Source organism: Platichthys flesus, chromosome 12 (genome assembly GCF_949316205.1).
Source record: "Platichthys flesus chromosome 12, fPlaFle2.1, whole genome shotgun sequence".
Lineage (NCBI taxonomy): Eukaryota > Metazoa > Chordata > Actinopteri > Pleuronectiformes > Pleuronectidae > Platichthys > Platichthys flesus.
This window is the reverse complement of record NC_084956.1, coordinates 17,620,949-17,644,232: the sequence shown is the minus strand read 5'-3', so window position 1 is coordinate 17,644,232 and position 23,284 is coordinate 17,620,949. Positions and strand designations below refer to the sequence as shown.

Sequence of the window (23,284 nt, the reverse complement as noted above, 5' to 3'; positions counted from 1 at the left end):
ACACTAATATTATCTTACACTAATGAGAGAGAGGTGGTGTTAGAAATAGCTTTTTTTTCCAGTTGTGTTACTTCCACGTACAGACAAACAAGCCAGCTCCCTGTGGTTATATAAACTGCGGTGTGTTCTTCAGCCGCTGTGGCCCAAAAAAGTTCAATAAAACCCAATGTAACGTGGAAAAGTTATGTTTAAATGTCTTACCACAACTGTATAACGGTTAGTGAGTCCCTCTGCTGTACTGACCGCCAACTTCTTCTGTTTGTTGTCTGCTCTGTCCCCAGTGATGGGGACTCTGTGTTCGTCAATGTAAGTGATTGTCTGCTGCCCTCTAGTGGACATTAGAGTGTGGTGCCTAGCGTTGTTGCAATCAGCTGTTTTGAGTTGTATGGATTCTGGAAGTTCACAAACTGAGAAACAGTTTCCACACTCAGATGATTCATTCAGCTCACATGCTCATTCATGCAGTTCGTCAGAAATCGCTTGTGTGTCCATGTGGGCGTACGTTGTGTACATATGTGTAATCTTCCGTCAGTATTTGAGCACGCAAGTAACTACACTTGATTAAAAATATAATCATAATAATGAACTGACATTATTACATCACATTACAAGTTTCATTCTTTTATGCTGATGCATATTGTGAACGCTTTATTCGGTTTTCAAACAATAACACCCACAATGTGTATACATATATATATATATATATATATATATATATATATATATATATATATACACACAAACATTCATGTATACTCGCCAATTAAAATACATCATGGTTAAAAATAATAAAAGCATTATAATTAATCTAAATTACAATGTCAGCAAAGGGGTTCAGAGTCACAGCAGTATGGAGCATATTTGATACATTACAATTACAGGTTATTTACTTACATAAGGTCTGTTACCAGATTGTGACACGTTTCAAAGGCTTTTTATGGTGACTTAGGTACTTGTTCCATTTCAAACTATATCTATCCACATGATAACTAATTCTAAAAGACAGTTTCTCATAGGCTGTGACGGCTCCCAGCTGAGAGAACCCAGAATGTCTTGAAGGTAAATCAACAGATTTCCACTCTCTAACAATAATCTTCCAACCCAACATAATGGTGCTTTTGAAATCCAGGATGGATCCGTAAGAACATATAAAACAAGTGTTGTGGGGAAGATCCTGGCCCATGATCAGTCTTGTATTTTCATGAATAGTGCACCAGATAGTCTAGTTTAGAATTAACTCTGACATCAGCACGTACTATAGTGTTACATTTGGTTTAAAGTTATCATTGTTGGACTGTTTCGACATTAACGTTTGTATTTTATTGATTTGAGGTATAGTTAGTCTCACAGTATCAGTATCCTTACTGGGAAACACTTTGTTACGGAAGTGAAAACAAGAAGAGGCAAGTCACTCAAGCAACAGGTGAATTGATGATGCCTGTGTGTGTGTGTTTGTTGCAGTTATTTTGAGAACATAGCAAAAGGGCATCAAATGTATTTTTTATATAAAAAAAATACATAAATACTTATACTCAATTGTTATCATTATGAATTATTTGTCCATACACGCATGTCTCTCTGAACTGAACGCTCTTGTAGCCCTCACTAATCAACAACTGCCGCCAGTGTAAACGCAGAGATGTTGCACATTCTGACACGACAGTGGTGCATTTTTCTCACTTCTTCATCTGTTTCAGGAAGTGGGCCAGTGTCACCAAAATCAGGAAACTGAGTTGTTGCTATTAATACAGCTGAGAAAAAAAGCGTACTGCTGGTGAAAGCTGTTGTAGTCTCGGTTGAAGAGGAAAGGAGTTCCAGTAAACTTGACAAGCTGAAAGGACATATTTGGGCGAATGATGCTTCTGGTTCGGTGACTCTGGGCACTTAACGACTCCTTCACGGCCATGGAAGAAACCGTCTCATGTATTGAATTAGGTAAATATGCCTTATCCTTTTATAATCAGTTGGTGTATATAACAAACATACAAGCTGTAACAACATAAAGGCAGCACTTTAAAGTTATTGCTTTTATTTAGTCATTTATATAATCTCTTTTGAAAAACATTTTTAACCAAAACTTGAATTAAACATTATTCCTCGAGCTTAAAAAAAAAGAGGAAGCTAGCAGCTTAGCTTTGCTGTTCTGTTACATTCATAAGTTATTTTGTGTTTTCCTCTATGTCTGAATTTAAGTCAGTCATGCTATTGAACCATTAATAAACAGATGGCAAGTCCCTGTGCCACGCTGTCAGTGGGAACTGTGATGAAGGTGAATACTGGCGTTGGGTTTCTCCCCCAGTTAGCCAGTACAGAGGTGAACTTGACCTGATTAAACACTGTAATGAGTCAAACTAAATTACTCTGACCGGTGTTGACAAAGCGCCATATTTGCACAGCAACTTGTTGACTCTGCGCTGGAATATCAAACAAATCGGACATTCATTCTCCAACCACAGTCACCTTGACATTCCACAGCCGGACAGCTGCCGTGTTGTGGAGCCTTTCCACGGCAACCACTTACCTGCTGCGACGTGGAAACCAACACATAATTTCACCAGTCATTAGTGTAATGTTGGAACTGATTACAGGATTGTGATTCATGCTTCATGTTGGTGATCAGTGAGTCATTTAGAGTAGTTAATGCCCAATATTTTTCAAATTAATGTTTTGGAAATGAGGCTGTTTGAATGTATTTACTGGACACAAACTGATTTTTCTTGGTTTGTTTGCTTTTTCAGCAAATTCCAATTCCCCCTCAGCATACGAGGTGGTGATCCTGCACACAGCTGAAGCTCAGGAATGGGCGGCGTATTTGCGGCAGATCTTGAAATCTTCTGGAAAACTCAGCAAAAGGTCTATTTTGCTGCACGCGGTCGGCCCGACAGATCAGCTCCACGGATATGACTTTGAACACTTCGGCAGTTGCAAGTCCATCGTGCTGCTCCTCACGATGGAGTTCCTGGCCATGCTCTGTGAAGCCGACCTGCAGGTTGCCCTTCACCGACTCCTTCACCCACCACACAGAGTGGTCGTGCTGCTGTGCGGCATCGAAGAGGAACACATAGAGACAGAGAGATTTGACGGCTGGCACAGCTGGAGAAAAATCAGTTCTGAAGATGACTCTGATGTCTACGTCTCCACCATTTTGGAGGCCGTCGCTGACAGTACGCAACATATAATAACGCTTCATTCTTTTTTTATTTTATCAGTATAATTATATATCTGAAGCAGATCTTAGCTGATTTAAACCATTTAATATTAATGGTATTAATATATATATATAGATTAATCTCTTAAAGGGGAATTTCAGCCAAATTGAAAAAGACATAAACTTGTCAAATTGAATGGGATCTTCCCTGCCACTTAGACATCATTCCACCAAGTTTCATGGTAATCTCTCCAGTAGATTTAATCCTGCTAACTAACAAACCAACCAACCAACCAACAAAACAAATGCACAGGGGTGAAAACATAACCTACTTGGTGAAACCAAAACTATCTTCAGGGATGTGTGACAATGTGGCCTTAAGCCCTTGCTGGATAATTAAAGGCTAAATAAAAACAGTTTTATTTTATTTTGAATATTTAAATACCTATACCTATAGATGTTTTATAACAATCTTCTTATTCTTAGGCAGACATGTGGAGGCTGCGCATGAGAGCGAAACTGCAGCTGCACCAGAGTTGCACGTCGCAGCAGCTCCGTCGTCTGAAATTCCCATCGAAAAGGAGGAAGTGGTGTCAGAGGAGCGAAAAGAAACTGTCCTGAATGATGCTGATCCTGATGAAGAAGAACCTGCAAGCACCGGGAATTCACCCAGTGAGGAAGTTAGTGCACCGTCGCAGCTCACCTGTGTCACCGTTCAACCAAGCAGAGTTCTCTGTGGGGTAAGACTATTAAAAGCAGGTGATACCTTTTGTAACATACATTAATTTCAACTTTTTCTTAATTTAATACTGTGACAAAGACAGTACCTATACTAATACTTGTTTTCTAGATGAGAACTTATAAAGTCCTTTTGTAAAATAATGACATGGGAGCTTTGTTCATTCTGATTTCCCTTCTCGTTTAAGCAACAGGAGATGCTGTTCATCATTTTCTCGCAGAAACTAGATCCCCAGTTGACACCAGTGGTTGAGTTCTCATCTGAAAGTGAAGCTGCAAATAGCCTCAAGGGTTTAGTGGAGAATGAATACACCATAAGTGTTGCTGCACCTGGCAAGTATTTACAGGAAGTCATGTGACCGTAAACTGTGATCACACATTCAATTCATGTTTACGAAAAGCAAAATGTGAATCTCTTTGTTGTCTTCTTTTCACCAGCTATGGCTGCTGGAGTGGTCTCACTCGCCATGTACATCGACGGTGCTCGCGTCAGCTTGAAGCCTGTTACTTATTACACCAGTATGGGAGAGGTCAGTCGGTTTCTTGAAAAGGCTGTTGATCCTGTTAGCTTCATCTGCCAGGTGAGACATGGAGCACCGTATTTGACAGGATAATTTTGTTAGTTTAGTATCTCATGTAGTTGTGTCACCTTTTCTTTTTTTTTGTATCACTTTCAGGCCTTCAACTTGACGTCGAATGCAACACAGTCACTGGATGACATGCTGACTGACTCATTCAAATCCAGAATGCCTGCAACGGGTTTTCAGCTCTTTGGAATCCGACAGATTGAAGTAGACAATATGGCGGCATGTGAGCACAGCACTCTAAATTGGTCCTGTTAGTTAGCAACAGATCTGCTGTTGTTGCACGACAACTATAAGATGTTGCATTGCTGCAGTTTGATCTTTAAAATGAAGACACAGAAAGTAAAAGCATCTTTTAGGATCCAACAAAAAGTCCTACCTTATATCCGATTGCTTTTTGTTGCTTTTTCCACAGATCAGCGTAATGAGGAGCTTCCCACGCTGCTCCACTTTGCTGCCAAGTACGGCCTGAAGAAGCTGACCACCCTTCTCCTTCAGTGTCCCGGGGCGCTGCAGGCTTACAGCGTGATGAACAAGCACGGAGACTACCCGAACAAACTGGCAGAGAAGAGTGGCTTCCTGGATCTCAGACAGTTCATGGACGAATTTGTTGTAAGTCAGACGATGGAAGCCTTTTCGTCTTTTCTATGTAGTATCGAACAATGTTTCGGATATTTTCCTCCGACGGTCACAATGAATCCAAATGTGCATCTTACTGACTTGCAAAGTGCAAGGATGCTGCACGGCCAAGGCAAGAAATGCTCTGTGATACGGGAATATATGGCCTAATTCTCTTTTGTGGCCATGAACTGACATTTGTGACACTTTAACTCAGTTCAATGTATTTTTATTCTAATAATATATAATTTGAGCAGCGAGTCAAGCAGGACTGTTTGCTGCATTTGAATCCTCTTTTCTCACACCCGCCATTTCCTGTCTGTCTCCAATGTCCCTGTCAAATAAAGGTATAAAATGTTCATAAAAATACAATATTTGCCTCCCCTTAAGTCTGTGACTGCAGAGAAATTAGGATTCATCCTCAGGTTTTCATATCTATTTAGTGATTGTCTGCCTGTTTCTTCTGTTCAAACAAACATAGGTGACAGCCGATATGGTCAAGTCGCACTTTGAGGACCAGGAGGAGGCTGCAGATGTGTATGAACCCATGACAACTACATCTCGGGAAATCATGATGAAGTTTTCAGGTTGTTCAGAAGACATTTATGAGTCAATGCTGGGGATCGACCCTGAATGTGCAGATGACCTATGTAAGATGAACATGATTTTAGTGATTTTTTTTTATTGAAATGTAAATGTTGTGGGTTAAAATGCTACTGATGATCACTTTGCTGTTTTCATCAGATGAGGACATGTCTGTAGCCAATGAGAGCCCTGAAGAAGCTATGCTTAGGAAGTTTTTCCAAGGTAGACGTTTAAACAACTTTCAAAGTAATGATATTAAATAGAAATATTGTGAATATAGAATATAGTTTGACTCATGTGATGACACTTTATCCTCCAGCAAAACCTCAAGACATTGTAAGCCAGGACGACAAAGAGCAGCCTCAATCTGAAGATGAGCCAAAAGACAATCCGTATGACTTAGAACTAACTGAAGAAGAAGAGGAGGATCCCTACAACCTTTTCCCAGAGGACATCTACGATATTGTGGATTCAAATAGCACCCTTATCCCATTAATCCAGAACCGTCCACCAGCACCCGTCCCTAGATCAGAGGCCGAGCCTGAGCCTGAAGAAACCATGAACTACATCACTAGAGGTATTTTTTTATTTTCATGTCACCCACAATGTTCTTTTTACACATCAGAATTCTTAAAACTGCTCACCTGGCAAAAATGATGACATTGATATTTTTTGACAGTGTTTTCAGATAAAGGGACATCCCAGAGTAAAACACTGGACATGGGATATTCTGCAGGTATAACACAGTTGAAAACGTATTGCATCGTATTGCATCGTATGTATTTTACAGTTTATAAGACCAATCAGATAAACAACCTCAGTGATGACAGAGACACGGGCTTTAAAGTTTCAGTGTGTAGAATTTAGTGACATCTAGTGGTGAATTTGCATGTTACAGTTGAATACCCCTCACCTCACCCCTCCCTTCGAGACATGAAAGAGAACCTGTGGCAGCCTTCTGTTGTTTCAGTTTCTGAGTACAAAGCAGTTGTACATTTTCATTTAGTCTTTTCAAGGAGTTGGATGAAAAGTCCCTATAGGCGGATCAGCTGTTCCTGTAACTACTACTAAATACAAAGATAACTTGCCCCTCTCTGCACAAAAATCTAAACGAGAGACAGCCTCCTTACCAACACACTAGAAAAACCAATGCATTGCCATCCTATGTTCTCTTTGGGCAGGAAATAATGCATTCTGGAAAATAACAGTTGTAAAATGTAAGTTTGATTTCTCCATCTGTGCAGTTCGGCCTGTGACGGAGGCCCCATTACCAGTGTATGACCCCTACGCTGGGATGAAGACCCCTGGACAGAGGCAGCTCATATCTCTGCAGGAGAGGGTGAAAGTGGGACAAATTACTGTGGATGAGGCCGTCCAGGAGTTCAAGTCCTGGCAGGTTGACCATGAGCGGAGGGCGAATTCCATACGCTACCAGCAGGTGTGTTGACTATACAACTTTATGGTCTGTTTGGTGTCGTCAACGAAAAAGATCTAATGTGTGTTGTGTGTGTGTGGTGTTTTATTTTTCAAAGGAAAATCTGAAGAAATTGCGCGACAGCATCACCAGGCGTCACAAAGAGAGAGAGAAGACAGGAAAAGACCTTGGTAATTTATATTTTGGATCTAAATGTTATTATTTGGGATACATATATCTTAACAATGGGGTGTAACTGTTATTTCATTTTTAAGAGAAGCTCATGTTTGACGAGGTCTCTCTTCCCTTAGATTACGAAATAAGCGCTCCACTGCAGAGGAACCTATTCTGGGGCTCCAGTGCGGCATTAGAGTGTGCAGTGTATGAGCCTGTGCCCAGAATGGAGGCCCCGCCCCCTCCTGCTCCTAATACTATCCAGAGAGGAAGCTGGAAGACAGGTAGCACGTCCAGCACATCAAGTAAGTCTTAATCCTTCTCCTTCTTCATGATTCAGTGGAGGTAACAACAGTTCCAGTTGTTACCTCCACAGAGAAGGTTCAGTTTTCACCCCTGTTTGTTTCTTTGTAACCAAGATTGCATGAAAACTACTGGATGGATTTCCACAGAACTTGAAAGAGTGTGGCATGGGTCAGGGAAAAGACCATTACATTAAGGTGCAGATCTGGAACAGGGGGCAGATACTCACATGTTATAGTGGCACTTGGAGGCAGTGGTGACATAAGAAGCACCAGTATTTGCCAATGTGAGAGGAGGGGTGCATATTCAACTTCCAGCTTCTTCTTCAATCTGCCTTAATAGAAACATTTCTTCTGTTTTATTCAAATATAACTGTTAGCCCCTCCGGTTACCATAGCTTCTTCATTCTGTTCAATTACTGTAAGATGCTGAATACATCAGGTAGATAGAAACAAACTTAAATTTTACAGAAGGCAACGGAACTCTGTCATTTCTTCCATAAATTGCTTGAAAATGCCTTATGACAACCAACCTGATTTGCTTGTGATTTCTCCCAGTGTTGATCATTTTGATCAACCGTAATGTTTTGAATTTCCTGTTAGCACACAACTTAACCCACACAAGTCATTGTCGAAAACAGACTTCCCCTTCTGATTTGAACACTACTTTAGCCCTCCCTATGAATTTAAAGAACGAGCAGGGATCTTTGGGGTTTTGAGGAGATTCATACTTGTTCTGTTGATTCTGGACAAGTTATTCAATGACACAACAGATTTCTTTAGAGCTCTTCAGTAAGTAAAACTGATTCAGTTCTTTGCCCTTAGAAAACTGGTCTGAGATATTAAAATGTGTGTGAATTACTTTCATTACAGTTAAGCTAAAAGAAAAATGATCTAATTTCCAGCAGAACCTGAATTTCCCACAAATTACAGGTTCTTTGTTCAAGACTTTTGATAATAACTAAAAGGGTTTTGTCAGAGACTTCAACGCTGTTTGTTTAAGTTATATTATTTGTTTTGTCAGGGTTCATTGCTCTACATATTTTATATTTATGTTGTTTTTAAGCTAGCTGGCTTAGAATACAAGGAGCATTGTTTTTTTGGTTTATCTCTGTCTAATCCCTCCTGCAGACGTGTAGACAACCATAACGTCTCACAACTGATCTCACCACATGCTCTAAACTCACCCTCTTGAAATCACGTGTTTTCTCGCCACATTAACCTGTTTTCTCTTTACCTCAGGCAATGAAAGCAACAGACTCAGCATTCAAAGTTGCAGCAGTGGTAGCACAGAGCCTGAGGTTGAGGTGAGTCCACAATAAACATAAGAAGTCTTTGAGTCGTCAGTTCAAACTTACATCCTTTTAAAATAGAAAGTGCTACAGCCAAACCAAACTGCACTTTCACTTTTCTGGTGGGGCCACATCTGGCCTTTTGTTCTGCACGTAACTACATGTGCAGCTGAGAAGATGTCACTGGATTCTTCAGTTCTTCAGATCCTGAAACACTTAAAATACTGATAGTACAGAAGAACATATATCCTGCGACAAGACTCACAATTTGCTCTTGCGAAGTATTTGAATCTTGGCATACACTGCTCAATACTTTCGCAGAATTTACTTGTCAGACTATAATCCGAAGTGACTATTAAAAGGGTGTTACTGTATATCTATAAAAAGCAAAGGCAGATGGATCTTTAACCAATTACTTTCCATATTGATAAATCTGCCTTTTTTAATTGATTAAGGTAATGTCTTGAGATTACTTGTTTTGGATTTACAGCAGTGTCATACCCAAAGACTTTCCAATGTACTGTCCTACATTTTCAAAACAAGAGGATGAGGGAGTGAAGAGATTGTGTATTTTCTGTTTTAAAATTGCCTTAAACCGTTAATTAATCATCATAATGTTGTAGTTTAATTTGTTTTGATCCCCTAATCAATTTGATCTGTAAAGTTACAGCAGATTATTGTTGGATTTGTCATAATGTTTTATTTGCCAGTTTTACAAGCAGTCACAGTAGATGTTTAATCTTTTTTGTTAAAGGACACAATCGAAAATCTCCCTCCTCCTTTAACACGACCTCTGAGGCCATCTGACGCTGCACCCATCATGCCTCCACCCAGGATTCCTCCGCGGATCCCAGAAAGGTCAGTCTGAGGCCACCGGCCACTGGCCACCAATCAGAACAACTACAGTAGGAGGTTCTACTACTGCTTCGGCAGGTGTCTGTCACTGCAATAGAATCGCAACTGTTCAAGAAACAGTCACAGAACTTGTTTAGGTGTGCACTTGAGATCCAAACGAACGGTCGTAATGGTCAGAACCCTGTTGACAGGCGTCACGCAGGAGAGATCCCATCACAAACTGATAATAACGTTATGGATTCAGATGGAAAACATATGAAAGAACATAATGAAATGCAGTTCAACAGCACCATACAAGATATCTTCCAAAGAACTATGATACAGTTGAATCAACACAGCGTACAGGGTTTCAGTGAAGACCAATAATGATGATCTTCATGAGGGGGGGGGGGGGGGGGGGGGGGATTTACTGCAGGGCTTTTGTATTAGGTTTCCTTAGATTTAGTGAGATGTACCAGCTTAACTGACAATTTAGTGTATATCCTATATCAATTATAATCGCGATCATAAGATGGTGAGACCAATAGAGATTCTGCAGGTTGTCATGAGTGTGACCAGATGAGAAAGAGGAAATGTTCACACACCAGTGGTTCACAGCTGTGCTATAGGAAGGAAGCCGAAGTCGTGAAGGCATTAATGTTTATGCAGTGTGTAAACAATAAACACCTCCCTTACACAGATCTGACAATGTACATATTAAATATACTTTACAATAAAAGTCCAAATTAAAGTGACTCTGGAAATGGTCTTGACCAATTCCTGTAACTTTGAGAAGCTCGGCAATCTGATCATCGTTAATGATAGTGTTTCAAGCTGTCAGAACTACAGATATAATTATTTCTTCATGTTTTAAAAGTAAACCATGTTAAATTATAATTAAGATATAACAGCAACAACAAATATGTTTCAGAAAAGCAGCTTGCAGTGAACATCAGAACTTTAGGTTTAATATATGAATCTATATCTAACTGGTTGAGCAGAGCAGCAGGGACCACTATATCTATAACTATAGCTTTTGACTCTAATGCAAAGTGTTTATATTGTTGTAGTTAAATTACCTTTTCCTACCTAATCGGATATTCAAATGTAATTTAATTTGTTACATTTATGTCAGTACAAATGTTATATAAACAATTGTGTGGGATAAGAAAGCTGAAACAGCATTCTTATCTGAAGGAGAGCAGAGAGACCACATTTCGTTTTTATAGAAACTGTTTGTTCTTTCTTTCATACCATGAATGTCCACACCCAAAGGGCTATATGTGTTTGAAGGTTCCGTGTTTCGGAAAAAGTGATTTCTGTGCATAAGATCATCAGCTGAGAAAAGTATGAAAAAACATCACAAGCTTTTATCCGCTGCACAGTTTGCTTTCCTGCCCCAAAACGTCTGATCTTAACATCACCTCTTCTGTAGTAACTTCTCCCTGCTGTTCTCTGTAAGAAAAGCAATCTCACTATAAAAGGGTCTTCCACAAATATAATTCTTTATATTACTATTATTATTGTTATCTAGTATTAAGTGTAGGCTACCCAACTGGTAAGTTTGAACATCTATGAGAAATAGATCGTAGGCTATTAGGTGTATCATTTTAAACCCAACTTTCAGAGTCTGGGGTTTTAAATGTCATCATTGAAGCGGCCTCACAGTGTTTTCTTTGTCGCAGAGTTCCAGAGAACATGTTGCATGAGCGCTACATAAGCTGCCCTACTCGAGCACTTCCTCAAAGACCGCCTCCTAGAGAAATGATAGCACCTCCTGTACCTCGTCGCCTGCGGTGATTGGTCGACTAATACTGATTTGTCCTGGTTTTTGTCTTTATTGCTGCAGGTTGTTTTCTCGCAAGAAGGAAATATGTGTTGAACAGATATTTCTTCTGTTTATAACCACAATTCAATGAGAAGAATCCAAACAGACCCAGTTGTTTGATTGCTTTTTCTTTTATTCATTTGATGTATCAGTTTACCTAATAAAAGTATTCAAATCCCATAATTACTATGGAGATGTGAGTGATACTTATCATGTAAATCTTGTGTTTTGTTTTTGTCTTCATCGGTGTGATATAATAAAACTGATGGACGTTTTGGGGATGTGGATTTTAATGAAATACAAATCACTAGTTGTATTTGAAGTATTATTTGTATTTAATCATGGCCAGGGATGTTGATGTAGTTCGTTTTGAAAAAAAAAAATGTATATTTTGTATGGTAGCACTTACATTCAACATGACAACTTTTAAGAAGTTCTTGTAGGAGGTCTGTTTAGTTGTGTCTTCTTGTAAGTACTGAATTTAACAATGAAATATGATATTGTATATTCCTCATGTAGTCTTGAATTCATCACTATTTTAAGTGGCTCCTTTCTTACCAGTATTGATTTCTTTGTCGTGCAATATGAAGTTTGGCCACTTGGTGGTGCTCGCCATTGTCTGTCCTGTATAGGTGGACTGACATATTCTTCCATGTATGTGAAAACGCTTCCCAGTGTTTTTATCTCATTAGGTTTGCAGCAGTTTTTTTATTAAATAGCAAATTACTTTTTATTTTATTGATAAAAATGAATGAGTGTAAAACTGTCCACTGTCTATAAGTCCTCTGAAGAAAGTCGTGTACAGAGTGTGACAGAGTGTTGCCAGCTACAACTTCTGGTTAAAAACCTTCAAAGTAAAATCAATACTGTCAGGCCCTAAACGTCAAAGTTATTAAAGAATATAAATATTTGAATACTTTTATTCTTGTGTTTATTGTTGTCTGTGAGTCCGTGAGGGTGTGTAATTTACTGTATAAATCTTAAATATTATAATCATGAGAGAAAAAATATGTAAGACATGCACTGAATTAAATTACATTTAGATTTATTAGTTAGACTAAATTGCAATGTTTTAGTTATGGATCCTCCAAAATGTCAGAATTGTCATGGTAGACATTTCAATACAGTTTCACTTATGGAGCATTTGGACATGTTTCAGCTCATTATATTAATTATAAGGACACAACTTTACTGACTTTGGTCATTATCACTATTCCTGTCAGATTTAAACAAAAATAAACATAGATTAAAACCCACTGTTGGCCACGCCCCCTCCTTAGGTCCAAACTAAACTCAACGTTATTAACAAACAAGTGAACACAGAACATATATCTGCTTAAAAGCCAGATTTCAGGCTATTCACAGCAGTTGGTGGAGACTGAACTGGAGCTAAAAGGAGAGTGAACATTGGATTTAAAGGGATAGTTCACCCAAAAATGAAAATGTACTCTATATTTTATTCTATCTATTTACCACAATGCCGATGGAGGGAATGGGTGAAATGTTTCAGTCCACAAAACACTTCTGGACTCAAACACTTCACCCACCCCCACCATCTGCAAGTGGTGAGTAGATAATAAGGGGATTTTCATTTCTGGGTGAACTATCCCTTTTACTGCACCAAGTTGACCGGACCATGACTTCTTAGAGTCTAAATGTTTACGATACCTCTGACCCCTGTTTGTCCAAAGTGAACTAAAACATTAGCCATTACCTTCACAAGGTAATGATATGCCTGAGTTGTGTTTACGACCTGCCTAGTTGCCCCAAGTGCCCGGTTATATATTAACAGTCTCTTGCTTTAAGTCAGAATATGTAAATGTAGCCACGACAACTGCCGCTGGAGTCAACGGGTTCCATTTTCTTGTGATTTTATTGTGAAAGTGCTCGGCGGGGTTGACGCAGCCGGGGCCGTGGAGGCTGGTGCGTGTGGAGCTGTGACAGGACGCTGCTGCTGCCGCTGGAGAGGAGCTGAGCGCGCACACGGCTCAGTGAGGTGTGCAGCTCTGCAGCAGCGACACTGGATTACCATCACACCGAGGTAAGCATGCGCCCCATCACTGCAGCATGCGGCTCCTGCCCTGCCTTTTCAAGGAGTTTCTTATTGTATCATCATTAGTCATGTTATCCCATCCCTATTTCTTTATTTCCCCTTTCCAGCTGACTTTGTTATTATTTTAGCAGCAGCAGCACTTAATACATTTCTCATCAATCATCCAGTCCTGTTGTATCAAGTCAGCAGCTACCATCCAATATAAAGTGCCTCTTTATGAATCGGTCGATTTTTTGTATTTTTGTGATTTGGCATCTGAGCAGTTGGGCTCCGGCTCCCTGGCTCTGGCTTTGGGACACTTACTGCAGCAAACACAGATCCATAGATACAGTGGGAATGCGACCCGCCATGGGCGCCGCACTCCGAGGTCCTGAATACCCAGGAGAAAACCCCCCACACACTCAAGTCAGGGAATTAAAAGCTGCCTCACTTTACCCACTGCCTGCTATCATTTCAAAAAAAGGATCATTCCTGGTGGGGTTGTCTGTTTTAACTTGTCAGGCGCCGTCGGCTGTGTCACTGTGAGCGGTCGTCGTTGTGAGTCACAGAGAGCAGAGCTACTCCACATGCATACAATAAGCCTGTGACATCAACACCACGCTCTTAATGGAATGCATGTTATGCGGCATGGAGGTGCTGGGAAGAGTTGATTGAATAGTGTTTCACTGTCATTGTATCACTGTGTTGTCACGTTACAGTGTAGCATTTATTTGACAGATGCATCCAGACAGTGAAAATGCAGTTAATGTAGAAGTAATTAAAGCTGCAGTTCAAGAAAAAAACAAACAGGGATTCATTGTTATGAAGTAATAAAACAAGTTGTGATGTTTTATTCTGAGGGATATATCTGATTTCCTATTCATCCCAGTGGCGTATTGTGTGTGTGCGTGACTGAGGGAGCAGCTGTGTTGTGTAACTGCAGTAGAAGTCGTGGACGTGAATGTTAAACTTTTTGTTCGAGTCTGACAAACAGGACTGGCTGAGTCCAAATAATGAACAGCATGTGACATGAACAACTGGCTCACAGCACGAGTGTGGAGTCAAACAGACACACACAAAATATACATACTTGCCTCTAGTTCATATATTTGGGTTCTTCTAAGAGGTCAGTATAGATTGTTTAACAATGTTCAAAGTTATATGTAACAAGTGACGTATTTTACACAGTTATATGAGATATGAGTAACAGATAAATACTAAAACCAAACAAGATAAATTGCCACCAAGATAAAACACTCGAAGTGAGAGCTGTTCTCTGAAGTTCCATGTTTTCATATCCTAACATATCCCTTTGTCAGAATCTCTCCTTTAACTTTAACTCTGTCCGTTTATTATCGCTATTAATTCCCAGTAAAAGAAAAAGGGAATTCAAAAGATATAATATGTAACAGTTCTTCATTTGAAGGTTTAAAAAATTACTAGACCTATGTTATATATTGTGTATTTACATGATCCAAAAGGTTTCCAACAATGTTCAAAACCAGAGAAAACGCCAATTTGATTCCCATTTAATTGCATCATGTCTGCTTGGGGCAAACAACATGATGGAAAAAGACTGTGCTAACCTGTTAGACAGTTTTTTCCATCCATATTTTATATTGGTCACTGGTAGTGGATCACAGTTATTCATTGCCGTTTGGTGTGTTACATGAATAACACTTGCATTACCTCATCCATGAATTTCATGGTACGTCAAGATGTCATCAAGCCGGAGGACGTGGTCCACACAGCTCGTGAGTGGGCAGCATAGACCACGAAGGCCAAAGCAAAATGAGTCTGGTCTACTGAAACGTTTTTTGATTGGCATGGCCAGCTTGTCCCGTACTGATGGCTGTTGCCGAACTGAAGTTTACCCGAGTAGAAAGTTTTAATGCCCCATAACATTTGCTGTTCGATTGAGCTGAAGTGTGATACTCAAGCGTCGGACCTCTGGTCACTTCCTGGCGTCATTACCTCTTTTAATCAGTGAATCCTGGGACCGGTTGGGCCGCGATGGATCCACTTGTTGGAGCCAGCACGTTCGAAATGGGACAACCTTGTTTTTGCAGCTGTGACGCAATCTGTGTTCCAATGCAACCCCGAAGGATGCAGCCCGTGAATTGAGACACACCTTAGGTCTTTTGCTGTTTGGACTGAGAGACCCCCAGCACCCAAAGTTACATATTGTCCATTTAAATCAACACTCTCCTTACTCTGCTGTGTCATTCTCCTTTAATTGGTCTGCAGATGCATTCATCTCTGCCTGGGTTTTCCTTCCCAATTTCACTTCAATGATCATTTCTTTTTTTTCCTACTCCAAAGGATCTGTGTAACATGACGCTAATCCAGCTCGATAAAATATTAACCCCAACACAAATAATTTATCAAACAGCTTCGAGGACAGAGTCAAGGCAGTCGGACTGATTTTCTCAGAACTACTTGTTTCTAAGTGTTTTGTCACAGGGACGACACAGAGTATCGTACTCTAATCATGTTTTCGTTCTGGACGCAGTTGTTTCGAGATACTGTATCTGGTGTTTGCTCAGAAAGAACAGAGGACATCCATTGGCTCACTACATGTCAAAGGACTTTGTGTGTGTTTGAACAAGCCTCAGAGAGTTTCTGTTGTGTGTTTCTTTGAAGAGTTTTGTCACCGAGATATTTCCATCTCCCTGTGGAAGACAAGTTTTTCAGGCTCACAGGGGTATTGACTCAGCTGTAGTGGAGCATTACGTGCAGCGGCCTCCTGGTTTACCGCTTGTGAGCAGAGGAGTTGTAGGTGTTTACACAGAGATAGTGATAGGTGTGCATGATGTGTAAATGGAACGGATCCATCGGTCAACCCGGCAGCTCAGCCGTGAGCCATTTCCTCACTCAGTCACTCACAGAGCAGTCAAACTCTTGTGACCTTTTCCCTCATATTGTTGATTAAAGTCAAATAAAGAACTGCATATGAACTTAAGTAAGAAGTAATTATATGTAACATTAATGTAAGGTTCCAGTAGCACAGTTGATTTTTTTGGAGAACTTCTTTATTTCAGATGAAATCATCTGGAAAGAATATGACGTTTTCAAGGGCGGTTTTCTTTCTGAACTATAACACTTTTCCATAACAACGACAACAACACTACATGTCTCTAGCTTTTATAGGCCCTGTAACATTGACAGCTTTATTTTTCATAGACAGAACAGATCATGGTCAAAGTGTTGCATTTTAAGACTGATAACGTGACCTGTTGGTACGGACCCAGCATGGTTAATATTTTATAAGGACTGATCAGAGTCACGTTACACAGGTCCCCCAGATTTGAGAGGACTGACCCTCAGAAACATAAATCTCACAACGACATTTCAAAGATTTGCCAAAGACAGATGTTCTCCAGATCACCTAGTCGTCATTTTTTAGAAGATGATCTCAGTTTTGTTTCATATCTTTTATTTATATTGCACTTTTCAAAAAGAGGGATTAATGAAATCAAGAATACAAGACATCAGAGGCTACAAGCGAAACAAAACAATAACATTTCAAATCGAAGGCAGCAAATTATATAAGACAATAAATACATTTCAAATAATACATCTTTTAAAAGTAGTGGCAAATAATATGACAACGGAAGCAATTAATAGCTAAAATCATTCAGTAAAAGCTACTCAGTAAAAGTTAATTTTGAGATAATTTGAAAACAGAAAATGAAGTTTCAAGTCTGAAAAAGAAGGTTGGAAATATGACTCATAAATCCAAAACAATGGACTGCTTGAGATATGTGTTTTTTTCTGGGGAAATAAAAATACTGCATTATCAGTCTCATTAGATTTAATACAGAATTAGCCTTGACATCAGCCGCATGTAATATAAATTAATTCCTCTCTTTCCTGAGATATACACCTTATTTTTCAAATCTACTTCATTCATTGGTCTGAAGTGGGTCGTGAAGTTGGATATTAGCAATGACAAAAACCTTTGTAGTGACACGCAGCCTTGTCTTTACTGAATAACACATAGCTTCGGATCGGGCCGGATGCTTCCGCCAGACACCAGGTTTCTGTTTTCACTCCATGTTAATGTTACAACAGGTTGCTTAGCAACCCCCTCCACTCTCCCCTCGGTCGACTTTCTCCATCTGCCGCCATTGGCTGAAGTGGCTGGTGAAGTGAAGTGTTATGCTTTGGCTTGTCAGGGTCCGTGACACAAAGAAGTCCCCTGATCATGGACGCATGTAAACAAGGCAGTGAAAAGACAATTTATGCTTTGGCGATGGATTTAAGCAGCACTCCCCCCCCCGACCCTCCACCACCAGCAGCACAGCTCCACCTCTCTCCCCTCCGTTGCATGTCAGAGACAGATGATGGAAAACAACAGCATAATGGCCGTCGTAGGCAGATGATTAAATAAGAATCAGCATGTTCGTATACATCAAACCAAAACAGGATTTACCAAGTGACACTCGCGCTTTGCATGTTTATATAATTACTGCAATATGTAAGAAACAGCCACGAAAATATGAAATGCGTTTTTGTCGCCTGTGCAGTCAGGCGGTTATCGATGCCTGTTGTGTTTGTGTCTGGGTGTGACGGGGCGAGTCAGACTGGGCACGGCATTTCTGAAGTAGACACATGATGGGGTGAGTCGCTGGAGACCCGCTGCACGCTCATTTCACACGAGGATACCTTCATAGCACTTAAAATTGCTGGATTATCACATCGCCGTTTATATTCACGTTTAGCCGCCATATCCTATGACTCAATTATCAAGTAGTCGTGTCATCCAGGCGCTCGCTGAGTTATATTAGGGAACACACTCAGAGCCTCCAATCCACGTTGGGGGTCAACATATCCAGTAGAGATGTGGAATCACTTTCAGCACCCTCTCAGACAATGATCTGAATCATCCCTGCAGCTCACCTCTTGTGTGGAGCACCCTGTCATCTAAGCCAGGAGGAATCTCGGGAGCACAGCTGAGCTCATTATCTAGTGACATTAAATGCAGGTCATGTGTGTGTCATATTCATATTCCCAAATTAAATGGCACTATATCATCTCAACAATGTGGTTGTTGGGGATATTTCTGTTATTGCTGTTAGTTGTTATTATGTCCTTGTTTGCCCATAAGCTTTTCTCACTTTTAACTTTTCTCACAGCTTACTAAAATACACTAAAATACACGGGGTGACTCAGTGAGAGTCACCCCGGAGAGATGCCGCAGAGCTGCTTCAATATTCAGTTTAATGTTTATCCTTACCCGGGCCCTGTGAGCCAAGCGCACTCACTCCTGGAGTGAAGCCCGAAGCCCTCGCTGTGAAGATGTAGCACCCTGGGTAAACTGTCGGCTCACTGACATTCTTATTACACTGGCTCTAGAAGCCTAGCAGGCACGTTGTGAGCAGCCTGGCTCTCCAACCCAGTGTCGGTAACAGGCGCCGCTGCCTTCCTCAGGACCTTCACATGTGCCGGCCAAGTGTCGCGGCGCAGGGATCTGGCCATGCTCACGTCCAGCAACTGTCAGGGCTTCTCAAGGACACGCTGGCAGGCTGAAGGCCTCTCCAAGCAGGGACACATCTTTCGGTGGCTTGGTGTTAATCCGGCTTTTTGTTTCACCCTTAAAATCGTTTTATTCCTTATTCGAGTTCTATTCCTACGGTAGAAACAATCCCTCACAGTGACAGCATCACTGTAAGATAACTACAAACTCGTCAGGTCTCAGTCTTTTCATTAGGCCAGGCTTTAAGAATTCAAAGGCATAGAAGCAGTGTATAGTTTCGGCTTAAGCTCCATCCATTATCAACATGAATGCCTAATCCTGCTCCAAGGCCCATAATGGCCGCGGTGTGTAAGTTACATACATTTCCTTTTATGCTGCAGTTGTTTTTGAAATGAACTTCAAATAGCTGGGCCGAGGAATGTGTAGAATTCCAGGCCGCAGTCCGGTGTGGAAGCTGTTTATGGAAGAGAGTCGGGAGGGTGCAGGGGTAGGTGGGGGTCTCTTCTCAATTAGGGGGATAAGCCGCTGCTCCGGAGCGGCCCTTTCGAGCCATGTTTGGAGCTGTTTGGTGGGATTCACGCGCGGCGCTGGACAGGCTTCTCCTCTCTCTGCCATTTGTTGACAAAGCAGAAGTCAAACGCTGTTATGTAACGGCCCTTTCTCTGCAGCCACAGTACAGCTGAGCGTGTGGTGAGAGCGCTTTTGTGTTAACATGGCAGAGACCCCCCTGCGTGGAGCACATCATAGTTCAACTTGGTGCCCCCCTCCCCGGCTTTGTTTAGAGTTCAGATGGGACAGACAGAGAGAATCTGGGGCCTGATTCAGATAAAGTGACCGTTGCTGCCAGCAGAGAATACTGTGGTTCACCGGGTAAGATATTGAACTTATAAATCAAGTCAGGGAAAATTCTATTCCCACAAAAATACTCTATCTAGAACAGTTAGAGGAGTTTTTTCGGAGACCATCCAGTTAATTGTCCCTGCATGTGTTAATATGGAGATTTTCACCTGTTTTTTTGTTGGTTTGTTTGTTTTCAAGCAAGATCACACAAAAGCAACTGAACAGAATTCCAAGAAAGCTTATGTAAGGATGCGGTATAGGTCAGGGAAGAATCAATGGCATTTTTGGTGTGGATCCAGATAACAGGGCGGATCCATAAAATGTTTATGACATGACAACAGTGCGAGATATATTTGCAATAAGTTTGGAAACAAAACTGATCCTCCACAAAATCCAATAAACATATTTTACAAAACTTAACTTAACTTAACTTAACTCCAAAAATGAATCTTATAATGTGATATGTCATTGTAATCATTGTATCATCTGGCTTATAAACTGATTGTTCTGCAAAAAGCTAGTTTAAAGTTTTATTTTTCCACAAAGGGAAAAATTGATTAATCATGTATGGAACCTTAAGTGACAGCCCCATATATGTTATCACACATTAGCATGCAGCCATCGTGTGGACTGAGGTATTAAAACCTTTTGGGCCGCTAAGTCATCCAGTAGCGAATTCCAGCCGTCCTCCACTGGTCCGTCTGGTCCTCGTCTCCTGGCTCCGCCGGGGGCATTTGGAAGGGGGGGGAGGATTTTATATGGTAGCCTGTACAGTTGTTGAGTGGGTGCCACATTCCCAGGTGGCATGTGGTGACAGGTCCATCGGGGCACGCCTGTTGTCAGAAACAAACAGACCCCCTACATAGCGAGGATCAGGGTCAGAGCTAGGACCGTCCCTCCCAGATGAGACCCTGAAAGCTCAGCCAGACGTCTCAGGGGGCTTCAGAGGGACCAGGACTTTAGGACCGACGATGCACACATCATCGAGTAGGTTATGCATCTCTCTAGATCCACTGTGATGCTCGCAGACGATCAGAGTCTTTTTGGGAGTTGATTGTTTTGGAAAGATATATTTTTGCTACAACCCCCCCAAGATAATTTATTTGAAGATTTATGTGTGTTATAAAAATGAGATGAATCGTCTGGCCTTTGCTGCGTGTTCCTGCTTTTAGCTCATCGCACAGGTCTGAGCTGACAGCCTGTTTTATGGCCGTTGCCTTGACTGATGATTTTAATGCATAAATAACACCTGCGCTGTTTCAAGGCCTGTCAGCTCTGAGGATTCGCTGCCTCTACAGATGATCAGAAGACGTCCGCGCTCAGGAGGACAGTCAGGACTGCTCTTCTTCACTTTTAAAGAAACATCCAAATATTCTTGATGATAAGAAACTGCTGCTCGAAACTAGCACAGTTGGATCTCTGTTGAGGGACGCTGGTGGAGAATGTGAGCTGAAAGCCTCTGACTTCATCTCACTACCACCTGAACTTTTTAACCCCCCCCCCACTTCAGCTTCATGTTCATTTGCTTTCTGCGGATGAGTTTATATATAAGAGACACTCGGCAGTCAACTCTCATTACTGCAACAAGCCGCTCCTGTAGATCGTATCGCAGGTTCTGGTCCAGGCTCTGGTCATCTCAGGACTAATGTAACTCCCTCCTGGCTAGTCTACCTGCTAGTGCCATCCAACCTCTGCAGCAGCTCGACTGGTCTTTAACCTACCTAAGTGCTCTCACACCACTCCGCTCCTCCGCTCCCTTCACTGGTTACCAGTGGCTGCTCCTTTTTTAAAACAGTAGTACTTGTTTACCGTGCTAAAAATGGATCGCGTCCAGTCTACATCCAGGACATGGTCAAACGTTACACCACGGCCCGTCCACCCCGCTCTGTCTCTGCCAATCGGCTTGCTGCTCCCTCACTGCGAGCTAACCACTCAACTAACAAAATCACGACTCTTGTTGTCCTGGTTCCTAAATGGTGGAACAAGCTCCCCAGTGACATCAGGACAACAGAAAGTCAAAACCTCTTCCGTGGCAAACTCAAGACACATCTCTTCAGACTATACCTTGGATAAAAAAAAAAAAAAACTGTGTATATTAAGTAGCACTTATATGGCACTTACATATAGCACTTTGTAGTTTGGCTTCCTTGAAGAAAATTGTACTTACTTTATTCTTGTTTTACCCTCATGGTATAATGCATTTATTGTAATCGCTTTGGATAAAAGTGTCAGCTAAATGAAAGACATAGACATCTGACATGTCCCCAGATAATAAGGACTAATGGTGCATTTAGGTAAATTGCAGTGTTACAGGAGTTTGGCTGATAATGTTTCTTCTAATGTCCCCTATTTTCTTGGCATGAAAACTGCGGGCTGCCACAGAGCCCCTCACTGCTTTGTCACACACTGGATGGATGGTGTTCTTTGCCCGGCTCTGCTCCGTGGCATCTCTTCCTAAAAAGGCCAGTGGGTGATCTCAGCTCTCCTGTGTTTATACAGCGAACTGAACACTGCAAGTTGTCATCTTCACATTATCCATTATATGTGAGAGGCTCAAATACTCCCACGTCACCCTTTCTACCGTATATTCACCATGTTGGGGTTCATCTGAGGATACAGAGGCAAGTGAACTCCTCACAGGCATGTCCTTTAATGGTTTTGGAAATTAGATCATGGATTCATCGTGTTGGGGGTCAGGAGGCGAGCGGATGTTGCTGATGAGAGAAGGCAAATAAATACCCAGTTTCTGGAGCTGTGGGACAGCTCAGCGCCGAGCCCAGTAGAGGTTTTAAAAGTTTTTTTGCTGCGTGTCCCCACGGGACCTGTTTGGAATAGCTCCCATTTTCCCTCATCCATTTAGGCCTGTTTGTGGAGGTTTCCAGCTGGAACATCATTCCCTTGCGTGTCCGTAAGTTGGCTTATTTACTGCTATGCGTAAACACAGTGCCGACAAAGTTCCACACAAACTCTGCTATGGCTTTAGATTGACTTCGTAACGTAAATTATAAATGGATTTCTATTACAATCCCCCAAAGCCTACAAAGGAAACTACGAAATGTGTTTGTGTGCAGGCATGAGTGACTGTTGGAGAGCTTTTGTGTGTGTGTGTGTGTGTGTGTGTGTGTGTGTGTGTGTGTGTGTGTGTGTGTGTGTGTGTGTTTGTGTGTATGTGTGTGTGTGTGTGTTTGTGTCCTGACTCAATCAGCCCCTCTCTTGGCATTTTAAATGGGGATGTCTCCTAAATTAGTCGTGCAGGCCGGGCACAATGGGAGGCCCAGCGGAGCAGTGGGAAGTGTTTTACAGCTACTCTTCTGGTGGTCCTGGTGTCGCCTCTGCATGCTCCGCTGATGCAGCCCAGATTAACACGTTGGTTCTCCCCTCTCGTCCTTAAGGGAGAACACAGAAAACAGGTTCAA

The 23,284-nt window shown here is 41.4% G+C and overlaps 2 protein-coding genes across 3 annotated transcripts in view; both read left to right on the top strand.

Moving 5' to 3' along the window:
* The first annotated feature begins 1,744 nt into the window (after positions 1-1,744).
* On the top strand, positions 1,745-12,436 carry pik3ap1 (phosphoinositide-3-kinase adaptor protein 1). Of its 2 annotated transcripts, none has more exons than XM_062401469.1 (17): positions 1,745-1,935; positions 2,739-3,164; positions 3,635-3,888; positions 4,081-4,216; positions 4,322-4,467; positions 4,564-4,696; positions 4,886-5,082; positions 5,570-5,738; positions 5,833-5,895; positions 5,993-6,250; positions 6,353-6,409; positions 6,918-7,111; positions 7,206-7,278; positions 7,399-7,566; positions 8,806-8,870; positions 9,610-9,713; positions 11,375-12,436. In XM_062401469.1, the coding sequence occupies exons 1-17, from the start codon at positions 1,905-1,907 to the stop codon at positions 11,487-11,489; spliced, it is 2,589 nt and encodes an 862-aa protein (XP_062257453.1). In that variant the 5' UTR covers positions 1,745-1,904; the 3' UTR covers positions 11,490-12,436. The 2 variants fall into 2 exon arrangements, with proteins under 2 accessions (XP_062257453.1, XP_062257452.1); XM_062401468.1 differs by having other exon boundaries at positions 4,075-4,216.
* A 1,095-nt stretch (positions 12,437-13,531) lies between these two features.
* LOC133966690 (sorbin and SH3 domain-containing protein 1) overlaps positions 13,532-23,284 on the top strand; it is a 39,966-nt gene continuing 30,213 nt past the window's right edge. Inside the window, exon 1 of the mRNA XM_062401714.1 lies at positions 13,532-13,558. The gene's annotated coding sequence lies outside the window, so the exon portion shown is untranslated. The remainder of the gene's footprint in view (positions 13,559-23,284) is intronic.

Bases quoted from the DNA above. Each gene is read 5' to 3' on its own strand.
- pik3ap1 (XM_062401468.1), top strand. From the start codon at position 1,905: ATGGAAGAAACCGTCTCATGTATTGAATTAG. The intron at 7,279-7,398 runs GTAATTTATATT...CTCTTCCCTTAG, and splicing joins GAAGACAGGAAAAGACCTTG to ATTACGAAATAAGCGCTCCA. The intron at 8,871-9,609 runs GTGAGTCCACAA...TTTTTGTTAAAG, and splicing joins GCACAGAGCCTGAGGTTGAG to GACACAATCGAAAATCTCCC.